This window comes from Sinohyriopsis cumingii, chromosome 2, assembly GCF_028554795.1.
Source record: "Sinohyriopsis cumingii isolate HCF-2022 chromosome 2, ASM2855479v2, whole genome shotgun sequence".
Classification (NCBI taxonomy): domain Eukaryota; kingdom Metazoa; phylum Mollusca; class Bivalvia; order Unionida; family Unionidae; genus Sinohyriopsis; species Sinohyriopsis cumingii.
The window spans coordinates 6,872,745-6,892,012 of NC_142962.1; the positions used below are offsets into that span (position 1 = coordinate 6,872,745).

Below are 19,268 nucleotides of genomic sequence, written 5' to 3' on the forward strand. Positions count from 1 at the left end.
TTTGTTTAAATGCTGTCAAGGATCAGACTGGGGAATTTAGGCAAATGTTTAATTTTTCATTTACTGCTACCATGGTCCAACAAATTCTGTTTGGAACACAGTGGTTATAATAATGTAAAGCCTGGGCTACCAAAATGAATTAACTAGCCCAGTAAGCTACTATGTATCATCACTACATTTTCTTAAAATACACCTACAAAAATAAAATATTTTTAATGACTTATAACACAGATAAGAGAAGCTTTAAGGCTATCAGTTTCATTTAAAAGTGCCATATTTGGATACTAAATTTAAGATGGGCTACAAGTTCCTTTTCTGCGCACATGTTGGGCTACTATCTGATTATGAGCTGAGTTTTTTTTGTCTTCAGACTATGCAATACAATAAACCCTTTATATCTACTTCTAAATGTACATGTAGATCAGTCTGATAAGGGAAGGGAACTCTTACAATCTTGTCCAAAAGTGCTGTGATCTGCTAAACTCAGTCTCTCCTGAAAAGGCAAAACAGACAGCAGCACCCAGAACTTTGTTGCAGAAGTTCAGAAATCATAACATGGACTGAAAATCATATAACTTTGAAACCTGATATTTGGATTACTTGTTGGAGGTCATTTCTGACTTGCTAATAGTGCCAACTCAATCTCAAACTTTATGATCTACAGACAAAAGACATTGCTGCTGCCACTTACATAAGGCCACCAAAATATTATATCTCATTTACTATGACAAGCAATACAAAGTTCTCAGCCTGATATGAGTAACAATTTATTAAACCTGTAAAATATTAATTACTGACTACATTAGACAACTGTGAAACCAATCTCAAATGGAAACTTAAGGAACCATACAAATTTGCAGTCAGCTCCTTGTCAAAAGTCGCAAAGAAAAATGATATAATCTCTTTCTTTACCTGTGGCTACCTGTGATAGGATTTCCTGATTACTCTCCAATATGTACAAACATGCTTAACCAAAAACTGCAATCAGGTGTACAACGTTCTCAGAAGGGTAAGCCAACATTGTAAAATGTTCTCAGGATGGTGACCCAACATCACCTCTTTGATGACATATTTTTGTTTATGCATATCCCTAAGAAGTGAAGAAATCTTAATGTATGCATGGGTGGAAAAAGAGCATAAAATTTTTTTGCCTAAGGCTTTTGATCAGTTGTCCTTTAAATAAAATGGTCAATCTCGTAGTTAAATTTAGAAAAGGGATTTGCTAATGATTTCATTTTTGAAGTGTCATTACTCTGAAAATGTCCATTAAAGAGGTTTCTCTGTATTAATGAAGTGCTAATGCCTCACCCTGATAATCTACATCACAGTTTGTCTCATCAGACCCATCAGCACACTGAGGCGTCCCATCACATTGGTAGCGTTTATAAATACAGTCTGGCACTGTGGAATTCATCCCCTTGTTGTCACACTCAAAGGAAAAATCACCACAGCTCTGCCCTGTAAGATTTTATTTTCATCTGTAGAATGTTTTCAAAGATCTTTGTGTTCTACATTACTGCTGACAGTCGGAGCGGGATATTGTACATACTTATGAAGTCATATTTTAATTAGAAATATAAACATTTTAACAACCGTCTAATTTAGAATCTAACAGCTAATAATTCTTTAAGGATCTGCTAATTTAAATCCACCACAGTTTATTGACAATAAATAATACAGATCCTTCATCTAAAAATAGGAGGAAAATAATGTGGAGACCACCGGTAATATTTTCAGACAAATATTTTTTAACAGAACGTAAATCTATTTTAAATATTTCAAACAGCAATTTAATAAAAGAGATCGATCATTTCTTGAGAAATATCAACTGCAATATTTAAAAAGTATTCCACATGTACATCATAATCATGGACATATTAGCAAACGTTTGATGCTGAAAGATATTAAGACCATCATTAATTAGCTTTAAAGACACCAGATGGCAAATCTTTGCAATACCATTCCCCTGTAATAAGTTCATGATTAATTAGCTTTAGAGACACCAGATGGCAAATCTTTGCAATACCATTCCCTTGTAATAAGTTCATGATTAATTAGCTTTAGAGACACCAGATGGCAAATCTTTGCAATACCATTCCCTTGTAATAAGTTCATGATTAATTAGCTTTAAAGACACCAGATGGCAAATCTTTGCAATACCATTCCCCTGTAATAAGTTCATGATTAATCAGATTTAAAGACACCAGATAAGAATGGAAAATCTATGCAATACCATTCCCCTGTAATAAGTTCTTATGTCACTTGTTTAGGCTCAAATAAACAGTAACACAAGAAAGAGTGAAAACAACAACAAGCTTTGAAAAAATACAATAATTTATTTCCCTGAAGAAATTCTGTAAAAATGAAAAAATATGAACTTATGGTTTTATAGAATCAAATCCAAAAATAATCAGAGAATTATCCAAGAAAAAAATTTGTCCTAATAACAAAATGTTCTACTGATCTCATGTTCGAATCCTGACGAAGAATCCAAGATGGAAGATGATGATGTATGCTGCAATCTGTAGTGTTGAAGCCTACAGTTCTTTGTAGAAACTAGAATTATCAATCCGGTTTCTGATAGCTGAATAAATTTTTATAAAAAAACTGTGCTTGTTCTACAATATTACATGAGCACACGTATTTTCCAGAAAAATAACAGAATTAATCCTTCTGAATCCAAGTAATTTGAAATAACTCCAAACAGCACAACATGCAACTAACAGTTTAACAGCCCAACTTCTACTGAGATTAATTCTCCAAAACATGGGTTATATGGGCTTTCTAAAACATAAATAAGGGTCACGTGATCATCTTCTGGAAGTTTATAGAAGCCAATACTTGTTACTGAGCACATTTACCGAGTGTGACCCTGACGAAAACCAATCATTTTTACTCTAAGAAATAAAAAAATTAAAAAAATTGTTTATATCTTAAAGACAAAGTCCCATCATGACATTGGAAACAACCAATCATTTTAAAATAAAATAGAACTTGTTTACAAAGGCTGCTACAAATTCTGAAACAAGGTCAGCATTTAGATCAACAACTGGTGTTTATAAACTAACAAGGGAAAACTATTTTTGAAACAAAAAGTATCATCTCTGGTGAATAAATTTACATTACAATATCATGTAATGAAAAATAATTTTTTTTAAAAACTGACAAACAATTAAATTGAAATAAATATATATTAAATCAGATATAATTAAATCAAATATAAATAAGAAAGTTCATGATTAATTAGCTTTAAAGACACCAGATAAAAATGGCAAATCATTGCAATACGATTCCCTTGTAATAAGTTCATGATTAATTATAAAACTTATTCCCTATCTTTAAAAAAATGTCTGCAAATGTTCCTTAAGAATGCAATTTTTTATATGCCCAAATTCTTCTTTAAAATGAATTTCAAGTACTTTGAAATAATAAAAAAATATGATATGCTTTGTGAAGATGCTCTGTTAGTAGCAGAACTGGGCACCAAGTGTAAATATTACATGTGGTAACAAATTCAAAGAGAAAATCCCATCAAATTAATTTTCACAAATAAAGTAAGAGAACAACTTTCATGAAAATGTTATTAAAGTACTGTACAAACTCAATGATAAATCAAGACCAGCTGCGAACTGCACAGACCCAGATCTGTTGTTGCATAATGTGCTTGTAGATCTGGGTCTGAGGAGTTTGCTAGGAGTAATCAGTAGAACAAACAATATAAGCACTGATCTGCAGGTGCAATACGCTAGCAAGTCACGATCTTTGTCGTCTGGAGTTTGCCTTGACTTATCAGTGTGTATATATGTTACACACAAGGTAGTTAGTACAGTATAGAATACAAAACTTAGATAATAGTCTTAACTGAAAGTCATACACACTGCCTGATCAAATATTCAGATTAAGTTGTGTTTAAACAGATTCAAGAAGCATGAATGTTTCAAAAGAATTTTAATTTTCCTCGTCCTTAGCATATTCACATTATATATGTGTATGTAGAATTTGTAAAAATAAATAGGCTACAATACAGTCTTGTTTAGAGTACTTCATTTACCTAACACGATGAAATATGATGTATCAAATGGATTAAGTTATTAAAAGTTTTCCAATATGGCACAGTTCGTTTTAAATTAATAATAGAATATATTTGCTTTGGATGACAATTCCCTGCCCAACTAGCACAGATCAAGGCAACCATTGTTGGGAATGCCATGTAACTAACCCAATCTTTAACTCATTCGGCCCCAGAGGTTTTTGTCGTTTTCGCCTGAAATGTGCGTAGGAAAGACATTTGGGGGGCTATTTCTGAATACATTGTAATACATCGGCTTTGAACAGATTTTCCATGAGACTAATGCCTAGTTGTATTAGAAACATCATTTTCCATTGGTTATTTTGCTTGCGCATGAGCAGAAGGGTAAAAGTTGTTTTTTTTCTCTTAATGGACCCATCATTTTTGTATGGAGACCGCAATTTATTCCAAATGCCCACCTTATCCTAGTTTTTGCAAAGAATCACCTGTCTGTGTGCAGTTAAGACTGGTCTGCCTTAGATCTGAGGCCAAAAGGTTTAAAATCCGGACACAAAATCGCATTCTGACCTCGAGCGAATTTTGGGTGAAACAAAACGGGTCTAAAAAATGAAGTTTTCCCCTCTGTATTTTGTAGTGCAACTAGAACTTCCAGATTATTTAGTATCATTTTAGAGCTATATCTGTCTGCCTTTTTTAAATACCACCAAAGTTTGTGTATCTTAAATGACCTTGATGCTGCAGAGCTCGGAAATAGGGTACAGCCTCATCACGCCTATAGACGGGATCGGGGCATAATCAGTTAAGAAGCAAACAGAAGAAACATCTGAACTAGACTTCATTTTTCTGATGCCATCCTTGCCACACCAGTAGGTATAAATAAGAACTGTTTTAGATGATTTGTATTGTGATTTTTATTATTTACTTACGACAGACTCCATATTTGGCTTGGTAACCATCTTTACATCCACAGTGTTCTGTCACGCACACTGCATTAGGATCTGCGCACTCAGACCACCAGCTGCATTCAGCAAACAGGGGAACTGTAATACAGAAAACGCGAAAACAGGTATTGAACTTTAAATTGAAAGCATCATGTTGTTTGTAATCTCCAAGCATCTAGGACATCCAGCTTGTGGTCACAGAGTCTCAGTTTACCATTTGAAAATGGTCATTTGCATGCTATTTACTAAAAATGATTTTAATTTTCAAATATAATGATTTCATTAATGCCAAAAATTGCAGTAAGGAATGCATCTAGTGATGGGAATCAGTCAGAATTTTATAATCGAAAATCGGCTCAAGTTAATCAACTGATAATTGATTGAAAGCAAAGTTTACTTTTTGTTTGTTATAAAGATACCTCTTTGCTCACAAGTTCAAAATGTTAATAAGTATACAGGAGTAGTCTCTTTTAATAACAAGTATTATTTAATCTGATAAAAATATTACACTTTTTTTATAATATGGTTTTTTTGTTCTAAAACTTTGATAAATAACATCAAAATTTTATGGCTGATCAGTTTTATGTAACTGAAAAACAGCTGCAATCCCCCAAAACCTTTTCATTCATATGTGATGTGTCTATCATTTTAAAGTAAAGAAGGACATGGTTTTCTTGCTTGTCATTATTTACAAATACTACAAATGATTTTAAAATGAAACTAAAACAAATCAGAAGAAAAAAATTAAAAATGCATTAACTCTACAATTTAATAGCAAAATCATGTAATTACGACTGTATGTTCTCAATCAAAGTTGTACCATAGGAGTATGGTATAATTTTACATTTTTAAGTTGTGATGGGAAGGAATAATTCAGACTGACTGTAGTAAATGGATTTCCTTTTACAACTTAATAGTTAACATCTCAGCAATCATTTCAAGATTTACTGCTGAAGATATTCCAACTTTTCATCAATCCCAAAGAAGTGAGTTCAAAATAATGTTAAGCCAATGTTATCTATGGAATAAATGCAACTGCCATGCTCACCTCTGTCTGCATGGGTTCGAGTCTCGGATTCGGCCAATGTGGATATGTGAGAAAGCTTGCCAGTAGCTTCTCGAGGGTCGGTGGTTCTTTCCGGGGATTTCCCGGTTTCTTCCTCCACCATTAATACTGGCCGCCATGTATAGCCTATCGCGTGCTGAAAAATGGCGTTAAACCCTACAACAACAACAACAACTGCCATGCACAATTTATCACTGATTTAATTCTTAAATGCATATATTTATTTATCTATGATATGTGCATGTAATAAAATAATGGTTAGTGATAATTCCCCATATTAGTCTATTACTATGCACAAGTGAATTTGGCAAGTGCCCTCCCATATCCCCCTAACCTGCTATAACATAAATTAAACAAGATGAATTCATTGTGATGCTGGTGAGCTAATTCAATAAATGCATTTGCAAGTCGATATTGGATTTTGCTTTTCAACCTTACCATGAAAGCAACTGATGATACAGACAATATACATATTTAAAATAAATTTAACATCTCAAGCTTCGTGATAGCCACAAATAGCTGTAAAATCAGACTTTGAAAAAACCACTCTATGGAAGACCACCTGTCTCAACAGACCATATTTTTAATGCACGTATTAATCTCTTATATGGCAGAATGACCCCTTTTGAGTTGAGACCCTTTGAGTTGAGAGTAAACTTTTTTGTTGGTCAACAGGATGGCTATTGACACCGCATTGCATACTGAAGGCACAATATAGAATTAATGTAGTTGATCAACTTAAGGTGTCTATAAACTTACCTTTGTTTTTCACTAGAGGTGGTGTGGGTTTCTTTGTTGTTGGTTTTTGTGTTGATTTTGTTGTTGGTTTTAGTGTTGACTTTGGTGTAATACTGTTGCTCTGTAAATGCTGCAATTCAGTTTCATGTTTTTCTTGAAGATTCTCATCACTTGGTTCAGGATCTACATTCAGATCTGTTTCTGACGTAACCATGATACTTCGGTACAAGGCATGTGGAACAAATATGCAGGAATCTGGATTGCTACAGTTAAATAGGTAGCAGTTATTTTCATCCTGCAAAAAATGCAAGATTGGAAATAATAAGTTTTAAATATAAAGATAAAAAATGCTTGCCATACAATTTGAATAATAAAACATACATAAATTATTCCTGTTCTAGTTTCTTCATCTTACATTCAGCCAAAAGAAGAAGTAAAAAAAAAAAAAACAGTATCAAAATTCTTTATGCATCTGTGATCCTACAAAAAGAATAGATATCCTAAACATCAAAAATTCATCACACATCTAGGCATCCAAGTCAACAGACTGATTGAAGATAAATACTCAGTTGCTGGGTATAACCCATGTCTGTAGAAGGTAAATAATATTCAGATTACTGTGTATAAACCTAGACTTCCATTTCTATGTAAGGTCAATACTAGCTTCCTGGGTATAAATAGGTATAAATAGGTATGTATTAAAGTTATTGTGTATAAACCTTGACTTCCATTTCTATGTAAGGTCAATACTAGCTTCCTGGGTATAAATAGGTATGTATTAAGGTTACTGTGTATAAACCTTGACTTCCATTACTATGTATGGTCAACACTAGCTTCCTGGGTATAAATAGGTATGTATTAAGGTTACTGTGTATAAACCTTGACTTCCATTTCTATGTAAGGTCAACACTAGCTTCCTGGGTATAATTTGGTATGTATTCAGATTACCATGTATAAACCTTGACTTCCATTTCTATGTAAAGTCAATACAAGTTTCCTGGGTATAAATAGGTATGTATTAAGGTTATTGTGTATAAACCTTGACTTCCACTTCTATGTAAAGTCAATACAAGTTTCCTGGGTATAAATAGGTATGTATTAAGGTTACTGTGTATAAACCTTGACTTCCATTTCTATGTAAGGTCAACACTAGCTTCCTGGGTATAATTTGGTATGTATTCAGATTACCGTGTATAAACCTTGACTTCCATTTCTATGTAAAGTCAATACTAGTTTCCTGGGTATAAATAGGTATGTATTAAGGTTACTGTGTATAAACCTTGACTTCCATTTCTATGTAAGGTCAACACTAGCTTCCTGGGTATAATTTGGTATGTATTCAGATTACCATGTATAAACCTTGACTTCCATTTCTATGTAAAGTCAATACAAGTTTCCTGGGTATAAATAGGTATGTATTAAGGTTATTGTGTATAAACCTTGACTTCCACTTCTATGTAAAATCAATACAAGTTTCCTGGGTATAAATAGGTATGTATTAAGGTTACTGTGTATAAACCTTGACTTCCATTTCTATGTAAGGTCAACACTAGCTTCCTGGGTATAATTTGGTATGTATTCAGATTACCGTGTATAAACCTTGACTTCCATTTCTATGTAAAGTCAATACAAGTTTCCTGGGTATAAATAGGTATGTATTAAGGTTATTGTGTATAAACCTTGACTTCCACTTCTATGTAAAGTCAATACAAGTTTCCTGGGTATAAATAGGTATGTATTAAGGTTACTGTGTATAAACCTTGACTTCCATTTCTATGTAAGGTCAACACTAGCTTCCTGGGTATAATTTGGTATGTATTCAGATTACCGTGTATAAACCTTGACTTCCATTTCTATGTAAAGTCAATACTAGTTTCCTGGGTATAAATAGGTAAGTATTAAGGTTACCGTGTATAAACCTTGACTTCCATTTCTATGTAAGGTCAATACTAGCTTCCTAGGTATAATTAGGTATATAATCAGATTACAGTGTATAAACCTAGACATCGATATCTATATAAGGACTGTACTAGCTCTCTGGATATAGTCAAGTAAGTACTGAGATTGGTAGGTATAAGCCAGAATATTTTGATTTTCATTTGCGAGATACTGTCATACAGTAGACCTGGATATAATTCAATATTGATTATTTTGCACCCAACACCATGTCATGCATGAATAGCATATTGTGAAGTCATTCAGGTGAGCCATCAGTCCAAGTTTCATCATATATTTCCCAAACAATGTGGAATATCTGAACAGTTGTGTCAGAGCTAATAAAAACATGGATTTCTTCAAAGTGATGTTTTATTGGCATATGGTAATCAATACAGAAACATTATGCTACCTTGTATTAACTCTTAACTTGCCTGAAATCAATATTCTGAGTTGGCTTTGCATTCATAACAGCTAAATATGTGTTCTCTTTTAAATAATCTGACAAAAGAGACAATATTACAGTGTTTACAAAGTGGAACTCATACAAAATGATTTCTTACATTCCTTAGTCATGTGATCCAGTACGCCCTGCCTCTGTCTACATTTTTTCATGACTAAGGCTACAATGTTTACTAAAATATAAAAAAAACATGTGCACAGCTGACAATAACTGAAACGGTGCCACTTAAATACACCTTTCTGCTATCTGCCCATTGTACTAACTAAACTGCTGGTATAGTGTGCATGTCTTGCCTTGCTCAACTTGTGACTGCTTCACGCTTTTTGATCTCTTATTATGTTAACAGTATATAATTCAAAATGTGCCTAAGAAACTCGCTGTGCACCGTGGTCTTCAATACAATCGCTATGCAGACATGTATGCTTATTTGTTTTGTTTGCAGTTCAAAATATTTTATAGTTAATTGTGCAATATGTTAAGACTGATAACTCTTATCGAATATTGGATTTACCTTTTCTTCGTACACTGCCACATCACAACCATCAAGGTTGCAGCATTCTTCAATGCATCCCTGTGCGCATGCAATACCTTTAAGATTTTTCAAGAATTTGGCTCCATTCAGCAAGGATTCTTTTGTTTTGATGATTGTACTACGGCTAGAATTAAATGCGCACTTTTTCTCCATCTTCCCCCAGAGTTTGCCAACAGCAACTGTGCCAGACATTGCATCGCAATCTTCGTCAACATTAAGTCGTTTTAACAATGACAAAAAATGTGAATCATTAAGTAGACTGTCCAGATCTAAGTCAGAAACCCTCTCCTCTTCTCCAATCGAGAAGCAAACTAGGGTAATGAGAACAAATATGGATTTCATCGCAACAGCATTAGTTTATGTAAAACGTCAGACATCAATATACCCGTTTCCGGTTCATGGTTGACTACAAATGAAAGATTTTCCTATATTTTAACGGATGGGAAGCGAAACTATCAACTAGGGAAAGGGGAATCACCACCGTAAGAGTGTGTGTGTGTGTGTGTGTGTGTGTGTGTGCAAAGAACTGTATTTTTATATATTTTTTAAAAATATCATGATTATGTATTTCTTATCCAGCTTGATAATGACCACCGCAGGGGCTTGCATTGTTTTTTGCTTATAAATCTTGCATGTATATCGAGTACCAACGTATACGATTTACTGGTTAATTGTTAGTAACGGTAACCACTATACAATCGCTAAGGATTTATTTTTTTCAAAATACAGGATTTTCGCAAAGCCTATATTTTAAATATAATTCACACGGTGAAATTAAATCTTCATTAATGTCGTCGTCATTACTGTACGGTTCAAATAAAAATAAATTTAACCGTCTATGCCCTGTATATTATGTAAATCTAGTTATCATGCACGTCCTTTCGCTGTCCATACCAGTATCCTTTCTCTGTCCGTACCAGTATCCTTTAGCTATCCATACCAGTATCCTTTCGCTGTCCATACCAGTATCCTTCCGCTGTCCATACCAGTTACCTTTCGCTGTCCATACCAGTATCCTTTCGTTGTCCATACCAGTATCTTTTAGCTGTCCATACTAGTATCATTTCGCTGTCCATACCAGTATCCTTTTGCTGTCCATACCAGTGTCCTTGGGGCCCCGAGTGGCCGAGTGTTCTAAAGCGCTCTCCGTTACGGATCACTGCCATCTCACCTCTGTCTGCGTGGGTTCGAGTCTCGGATTCGGCCAATGTGGGTATGTGAGAAAGCTTGCCAGTAGCTTCTCGTGGGACGGTGGTTCTTTCAGGGGTTTTCTCGGATTCTTCCTCCACCATTAATACTGGCCGCCATGTATAGCCTATCGTGTGCTGAAAAAAATGGCGTTAAACACAACAACAACAACAACCACTGTCCTTTATTTGTCCGTACCATTATCCTTTCGCTGTCCACACCATTATCCTTTCGCTGTCCATACCAGTAACTTTTCTCTGTCCGTACCAGTATCCTTGCGCTGTCCATACCAGTATCCTTTCGTTGTCCACACCAGTATCCTTTCAATGCGCACGCCATTATCCTTTTGCTTTCTATACCAGGTTCCTTTCGTTTCCATACCAGTATCCTCTCGCTATCCACAAAAGTATCCTTTGGCTATCCATACCAGTATCCTTTCGCTGCCCATACCAGTATGTCGCTGTTTTTTTATTTGTTTGGGATGGGTGGCGGTGAACTTTATTCATGTATAAATTAGCAGATATTAATCCTTGTATTGTGTGTCACAATTAAATGACTGAAATTCTATTTTCATACGGAGATATTGATTTAACTGAACAATGTCTAAGTAAGTATTATGAATATTTGGTCTTAAACTAAGTAACAGAAAAACAAAGACAGCAAGTTTAGTAAAATTCAACAAATAATTTAATTTATTCCGTATAATACAAAGTGAAAAATAAAAGAGAACTTACAGTATTGTGAACTTAATCCCAAATAATCCTTACATTTCTATCACAAGTACCAAAAATAGAGTGGTCCGAATGAATTCTGGTTGTGTTCCTGATGAATTCCATCTTGAATGCGCTGATGTACAAATAGTCTTGATGTATTACAATGATATTATCCAGAATGTCTTTGAATGATTCCTCAATAATCCCAGACCTTGGTTTAGTCCAAAAGTTGATGAGCACTTTTTAATTCAAATGAATAATTTTAAATCAATGATTCCTCGAAAATTGTATCTGAATACAGTAGTAAATACTTCTACAGGCTGAAATTATAGAAGGAATGAGATAATTATGTTTATTGAACCTTATGTACAAATCTAAGGCGCAATAAAACGACCAGGATATCGGACAAAAGTTTTCTTCCAGAACATTCTAAAATTTCTGTTTAAAAAAGATCTTAAACATCAGTAAATAAAACCCAAACAAGGCAAAACCCAGAATGCACCAAAATTCTCAATCATGGACAAAGGGCATGCGTACACAGAATATGTCAAATATATATATTTGGAACAAGAAATGTATGGTATAAGTGAAATAGTTTGAAAATAGCATGCATGTTTCGGTTGAATTATTTATAAATGTCATTTTTTTAATTAAAAAAGCATTCGTTCGATCTCTCGGCGCTGATATTTAAAAACTTTCACCTGGTGAACATATGGAACAATCTAATGAGCAGAAGTGCATAAAATGTAAAAACGAAATAAATTAAATTATCCAATTCAGACACAAGGTCCATATTACAATATGTGACAAAATACAGAACTGCAAAAGCAAACACACGATATTATACTGGAATTCCTCCTAAGTGGTTAGAGCGTCCGCCTGGGATGCGGGAGGTCACGGTTTCGAACCCAGGCCGAGTTATGCAAAAGACTTATAAAAATGGTTCTAACACTGCCTCACTAGGCGCTCAGCATTAAGAGGTTAGTGTTAGGACTGGTCGTCCTGGTGTCAGGATAATGGGACTGTGTGGGACATCATGCTACATGCCTCAGTGCTAGACATCGCTATAAACTGTAGCAATATGGCTGAAAAATTATTAAAGCTCCATTAAAATTCAAAATCACACACACACACACACACACACACACACACACACACACTGGAGTTCCTATGTAAAACAACTTTATATTCTAAAAGGAAACATTGATTATTAGTAGTAATATGTGGAATTAAGATTTTCCCCTTGCTTTCCACGTGGTGACGGAGTTTTCTCCTATCGCAATAATAATGTTAAAAATGTCTATAGGTTTAAAATGGGGAAGGGGTGCATACAGTTTCTCGCACGTGATCTATGGACCGAAGTATATTTTTAAAATGCTGGGACTGTATGAGCCACAGCGTGAATGGCAATGCTAAAAAAATATTACTATTCAGCAACCCACACTATACAATAGACACACTGTTGTGGCCAATACTTAGATGTTCACACAAAAATACTATCATATAGGAGTTGGTATGATGCAAAAGAAGGGGATGAGCAGCAAGAGAGGGTAAGCAGAGAAAATGGCGGATAGAGGGTGGGGGAAGGTGAAAAAATGACGGCCTAAAATACATGGAACCGTTGGAATGACCAACGCATGGTAACATAAGTTAAATGTGACACATCGTGATATTTTTTATGTGCCATAAAATGTGAATATTTTTATTTGATTTTTTTAGACTCAGTATCAACTAATCATGACATAGCAATGGGGAATGGGTTAATCGACCAAATGGTGAGAAGACCGGGCGAAAATGACGCCCCAAAAATACAAGACCCAATTTCAGTAACCAATCGTGTTAGAAATTCTTGTGGTTGTCCCCGTTGTGCAATTTCGTAGCTTCTTTGTTGTTTTCTCATGAATCCGATTTTAATCAACGGATGACTAAATGTTTGGCTAATTTTAAAAAAAAAATTATTATATCGTTCTGAGCAGCAAAAATAGACAGTAGAGGCTGATCTTTTTGTTTGTGCCAGTTTCGTTGCCAGTTTACTGCCAGTTATACCAATCATGAGGTCACTTCATTGGGTACCACTTGGCCAACTGAGTCGTCACTTACTTTATTAATTTTTTTTGTTATGTACCTCTCCATGTAATCCTCTGCGTCTGGTATTGTTACGTCATCAGACGAATTTGTTATCTCAAATTATCTTTTCTACGCACGATATTTTCTTCCGCACAAGCTATGCATAATTGTGTCCTACCTTTAACTCCGACGCCACAATTCAGACAAGGTTTTGGTCCGGTATTTTCTTTTCTGACACTTTGTAAATGGATACCGTAATAGTCACTGCGGTAAGTTTTCCACAAAGTACAGCAGATCCCATCATCAACCATTTACAACTATTATATGTTTGGTTAATCATTACATTATTTTGTGAAAGTCTACTTAGAGAAATATTATTATATTAAAGAAAAGCAATTATATAATATGGGCCGGTGGGACGAAGCTAGATTACTACAGCAATAATATCAGGATCTCACCGGGAATACAATCATATTTCCAAAACAAGAGATGATTTAAATATCATTAAAAAAAATACAGAAACGCTTATCCTCCTACAGCCGTTATTTACGCAATTTATTACCTGAATGAACCAGACATAGCTGCTCTTGCTCCGATGAAAACAAGCTCACTAAATTATGTTCTCAACGTATCACTGAGCATTTTGTAAACTCCAAACATGGATACAAATTAACAGAATCAAGAATTAAAAAATAAATAATTGGGAAACATGTCAATGCGACTGGAGCTAACGTAGATGACGTAGCAGAATTAGAAAAAAACATGAACGTTTCCGATAATTGTACAAACAATAGCGAATGAAGTTTTATATAACTGGAACAACTATAGAACACGCGGTGCTCCAATGACATTACTTGATCATAACTCACATGCTTAGACTGAGTTTGTAACAAAATTTCCAAGATAGAGAATAACACGATTTTACCATGGTGACATCTACAAAGAAATCTACAACATAAGTAGGCATGACCCTATATCAATCTGGCTATTTCACGGAGATAATTCTATAGACGAATCAATATGTGATCAGTTTATGTTACCACATGGAGTTATTTATAGGAAAGAATCACTTTTGCAAATTATAAAAGATATTTTGGTAAAATATAGCATAGACAACGATTTATTACGCAGAAACTGTCTACGGCGTCGTCTGTTCTTGTGCATATAATCCAACAAAGAAAACTTATGGCGACCACCTTCAAAAGAATTTCTCGATCATGTATCACAATCTTGTGTCGAATTTGGTCATGGTGGTCTTTTGAACACAGACTATAATTCCTCCAGTATGATTTCTGTCGACAATGTCTTTGCTTATCAGGCGGCTTTTCTTGGACTTGGCGAGTGTCATAGTTATTTTGAACGATTCGTTCATCCAACACACGAAATGACTAAACTTGCAATAAACGAGCCACTACCAAATATCGATCTTACTAGATTTGCCGAGATTGGCTCATTCGAGTTTCAGCGGGTATTCATCCAGTTATACCAATTTGGTTCGGTAGACGCTTTAACAAACCAGATACCAATGCCAATATCAACGACTGCTGCGTACAAAATCAGCATAGTTGGGCTCCAATAGTGTTATTACGATATATGTTCGACACTAAGATTTTAACGTCGTTAATGGTAACCTCTGCTATAATTTCGTAAAACAACAAAAACAAATTAGGTTTCTGCAAGATGACAAAGAAATATGCAGAAACATTATTGCGAGATTTACTCAGTGCTAATAATGGGTCCAGCAGAATTAGTTTATTATCAAGAACACAGCAGCAAAAGGTATACTGGTGCCACTGAGAAATGCAACAACACGAGATGGAATAATTACTGGCACGATCATTAGCTACTGCGAAGGCAAATCTCACTTTACTCATTTAAGATCATCATTGCTCACCTATTCATCAATAAACCTATTATCGATGATCAAAACATTTCCCAATGATGCTGTTAGAGTCGCCACGGATTCTTTTTATATTGGTCGTTGTAAAATGGACCTTTTTGAGCAATTTATCGAAGAAGACACCAGCGATGTCAACTGGGGTTCATATCGAAAAAAGCGCGAGAAAATGCGTAAATATTCAGAGTCGGCTTACGTTAAAACACCAGATATGTATTACTTTAATGTCAATTTATCAGAACCATCATCATCATCGTTAGTAAGCTATCTAATCCTATATATAGCACGGTCTATCTGAATGGTCCAAGTAGATCTGGTAAAACAAAACGTGCGATAGAATTATTTAAAAACTCTGACATAATTGCGTTGACGTCAACTCTCCGGCTTGCCAGAGAGATGAGACAACGTGGTCTTAGCGCATGCACGTTTCATAGTTTCTTTACATGGCGAGGTGATTCCTGGACACGCGAGCGAATGGGTGAGAAATATATCCTGGGAATAATTATCTGGGATGAAATTTGCACAGTATCCAATACATATTACAGATATTTCTGGATTGGTTATTAACCAAATCTACTGCAGTTGTCATGCATGGCGACCATGGACAGCCTCCGCCGTTTACAGGTGAATCAACACACGAATGGTTGATCAACTATGTTAGCCACTATGAAGAAGTGTTGTACGACCATCGATCACAGGATGAACAACAACGACAACTGAAATCGTTATTCAGATTACAACCTGAAAAAGTTCAGTGTGAAATACTGCGTACAGTAATTTCAGAGACTACAATGTCACATTTCTGGAACTTATGATGCCCTAATAACTTAATAGCTGTATCCTGGAATTGTTCATTTTTTACTTCAGCATAAATTATTTGAGCTTCACAAAGAAAAATTTCCTGATTAGCTTATTCCATTATGTTATCGACCAACAGATATACGCAGGCAAAATATACTTGTTGATATTCCAGGAACGGAGACAAAACGAAATCTCGTTTTTAATGATATTGTCGAAGCTCCAGTAGAGGTTGTACAACAGGCGTTGTCGTTAAACCCATTGTGTTGGACTCTGGGATATGCGATAACAATTCATTCGTCTCAGGGACTAACAATATCAGATACCAATATCTAGATTGTTGATGATCGCATATAATTGTCAAATTTAATTTATCTGGATGTGTCTAGAGTAACAAAAATATCTCAGTTACGCAGTATTGTCTACATGCTGTAAATGCCAACGGCAGCGGCAGCGGCAGTAGCTCTGCCACCGCCGCCGTCACAAACAAAAGCGTCACCAGGAATTATCAACGCAGTGAAGAAACAATTAGCTGGTTATGCTCGAGATGACAAAAATAAACCCAGTGCCAGTTTGATTTGGATATGGAATTTGTCATGACACTGAAACAACGACAAAATAATCACTGCGCCTGCTATAATACAATAATGTTGTGGCAGTATTTTCCTAATGACGTAAGACCATTTGCCGTGGACAGAATCGATAGTAGTCTCGACCACACACGCGAAAATGTTTATCTGACATGTCTTGAATGTAACAGACTTAGCTTCGTTACTCAGAGCGTGTGACTTTTGTTAGAAATTTTTGTTGGCGAGTATCCAGTCGTGTAGTAACTTGGTGTTTTCAGAAATTACCTGTAATTGTTCACGTACAAATCGACGTTGAGGAGATGCTGGATCTAATCCATAGATTGGTGGCTGCGTAGTAGATCTTACCACGATGGAATTTAAATAATTCTATCGCACGTTTTGTTTTACCAGATCTACCTGGAAATTTTATGCTGTTACACTCCACACGGGATCAGTTTCTCTTGCTGTACCGCCTTCAAGTTCACCGGGTTCATATAAATACCTCACTGTTACTTTACTACCCAACACTAGTCGTTGTAGCTGATCTGGTGATTTTCGTTGTGGTATATGTATTTTACCAATTGCATCGACAGGTTTCATGTTAATTCCACTCGTGACCTTGTTGTTTAACGCGGCCAACACACGAATTAGTCTCGCAGCCCATTCACGAGATCTGTCCTGAACTCTCAGCGTTCCGCGAAGTAATTATTGGGCATATTGATGCCCAAAGAGTCGCTGTGCAAGTGTTTGATTAAATCGTTCGACGATTTCCAGATCGCGATTTGTCGTGGTGTGTCCATGTCTGATTTTAACATTATGTTGTTGAATCAGCGTCATTACTGCGCCGAGAAATTCTTTGCCAGGATCAACCTGAAGCAGTTGTGGCTATCGCAGCCTTGTGGCCCGGGTCCTCAGAAATAAATTTGTACAAAGGCTGCTGAGACTTCGGTTGCTGTTTTAGACGATAACGGTTCAGCCTCCTTATATCTACTTGCAACATCTACGACAGTAAACGCGTATTTGTATATGCGTCTTTTATGTATGTCATGTGGTAAAAACAAGATATTTGTCTGATGAAATTCGATGGAGGTGCTGACATCAAACCGTCCGTGTTGAATCGTTTTGGTACGTCGAAGATAAATGTGCCATATGTCGTGATAACCAATCTGCGGCTACAGCACGTGTGACCACTGCTGTATCGGCGAGTTTCTAATTTCTGCTGTATCTCTCCAATATTCTCTTGGACTATAATAAATCGATTTCATTATGTAATTATTGGTGTTTAATTGCCAGCTCGGGAAGCTACGCTCCCAACACTATTTTACCTTTCATCGTTGATCTTATCAACCAATTCGCGAGTGATTCTCATTTGCTTTTATTCTTTATCGAATGCGGCGTGTGAATTAACTTGACATCTGCGATATGTCGTTGTTGTTGGTCTGGATTTTTATACGCGACATCATGAACATGGCACTCTTGATTACTCGCATTTACCGGATATTCACCTGGTTGTTTTGTTTTTTCGTCAAGTCTATTATCAAGACGAGTTCAAGGACCACAATAAAAAATTATATTCTGGAAGATGCCTCTCACCAGGATACTTAGCCTATAGAGTTCCAGGTATTTTCCGAATGCTCTAGCAAAATCGCCGCCCGCTGTGTCAGCAGGAATACTCACAAACTTATATTTTTGTGTGCTGCATTTTACACATTTACATGTAACTGTCGGCGTGTTCTTTTTCAGTGTGCTGCTCTCAGATAGTTTGTACCAGTGATTGTCTTGCATCGAACACAATATAAACTCATGGTTATAAATAATATTATATTTGTACAATATGAACGTGATTGACGTTTCAGCGAAACGTAAGCAAGCACTGGTCAAACATCATCCAATGGCACTAGATTCCATTCGAGCTATTATAACTGGTTCATCTAGGTCGGGTAAAACTCAGTTGTTCCTCAGCCTAATAATGAGGTGGCTCACATAGGACAAACTTTATTTAGTAGCGCCATTCGTGGATGACTAACGATGCTATAATGTTCTTAAGGTATTGAATGAGTCTACAGCGACTGAAGACGATGTTATTGAATTTATCACAGACATCGATGGCGCGTCATCCGTCGAGGATCTTAACGGGAATATCAACAATCTAGTGGTTTACGATGATTTCATACTTGGCAAACAAGCAAATCCAGCCAGAATATTTTTACGGGGCAGACAAAAACACAGATGTAATTTACGTTGCTAAGCGGTATATTCAAATTCCCAAAGTGATCAGAGATTTGCATTTTTTGTTGTTATTTTTAATCGGGTTGATACACATACGCTGCG

At 35.7% G+C, this 19,268-nt stretch overlaps 1 protein-coding gene across 1 annotated transcript in view; it reads right to left on the reverse strand.

The window, feature by feature from the left end:
• LOC149804289 (uncharacterized) overlaps positions 1–10,094 on the reverse strand; it is a 39,580-nt gene extending 29,486 nt beyond the window's left edge. The window contains exons 1-4 of the mRNA XM_089938527.1: positions 9,685–10,094; positions 6,797–7,070; positions 4,957–5,070; positions 1,309–1,458 (exon numbers count right to left, since the gene is read on the reverse strand). Coding sequence (XP_089794653.1) covers positions 1,309–1,458; positions 4,957–5,070; positions 6,797–7,070; positions 9,685–10,047 — 901 coding nt within the window. The 5' untranslated portion in view covers positions 10,048–10,094. The remainder of the gene's footprint in view (positions 1–1,308; positions 1,459–4,956; positions 5,071–6,796; positions 7,071–9,684) is intronic.
• Between the last annotated feature and the right edge of the window lie 9,174 nt (positions 10,095–19,268).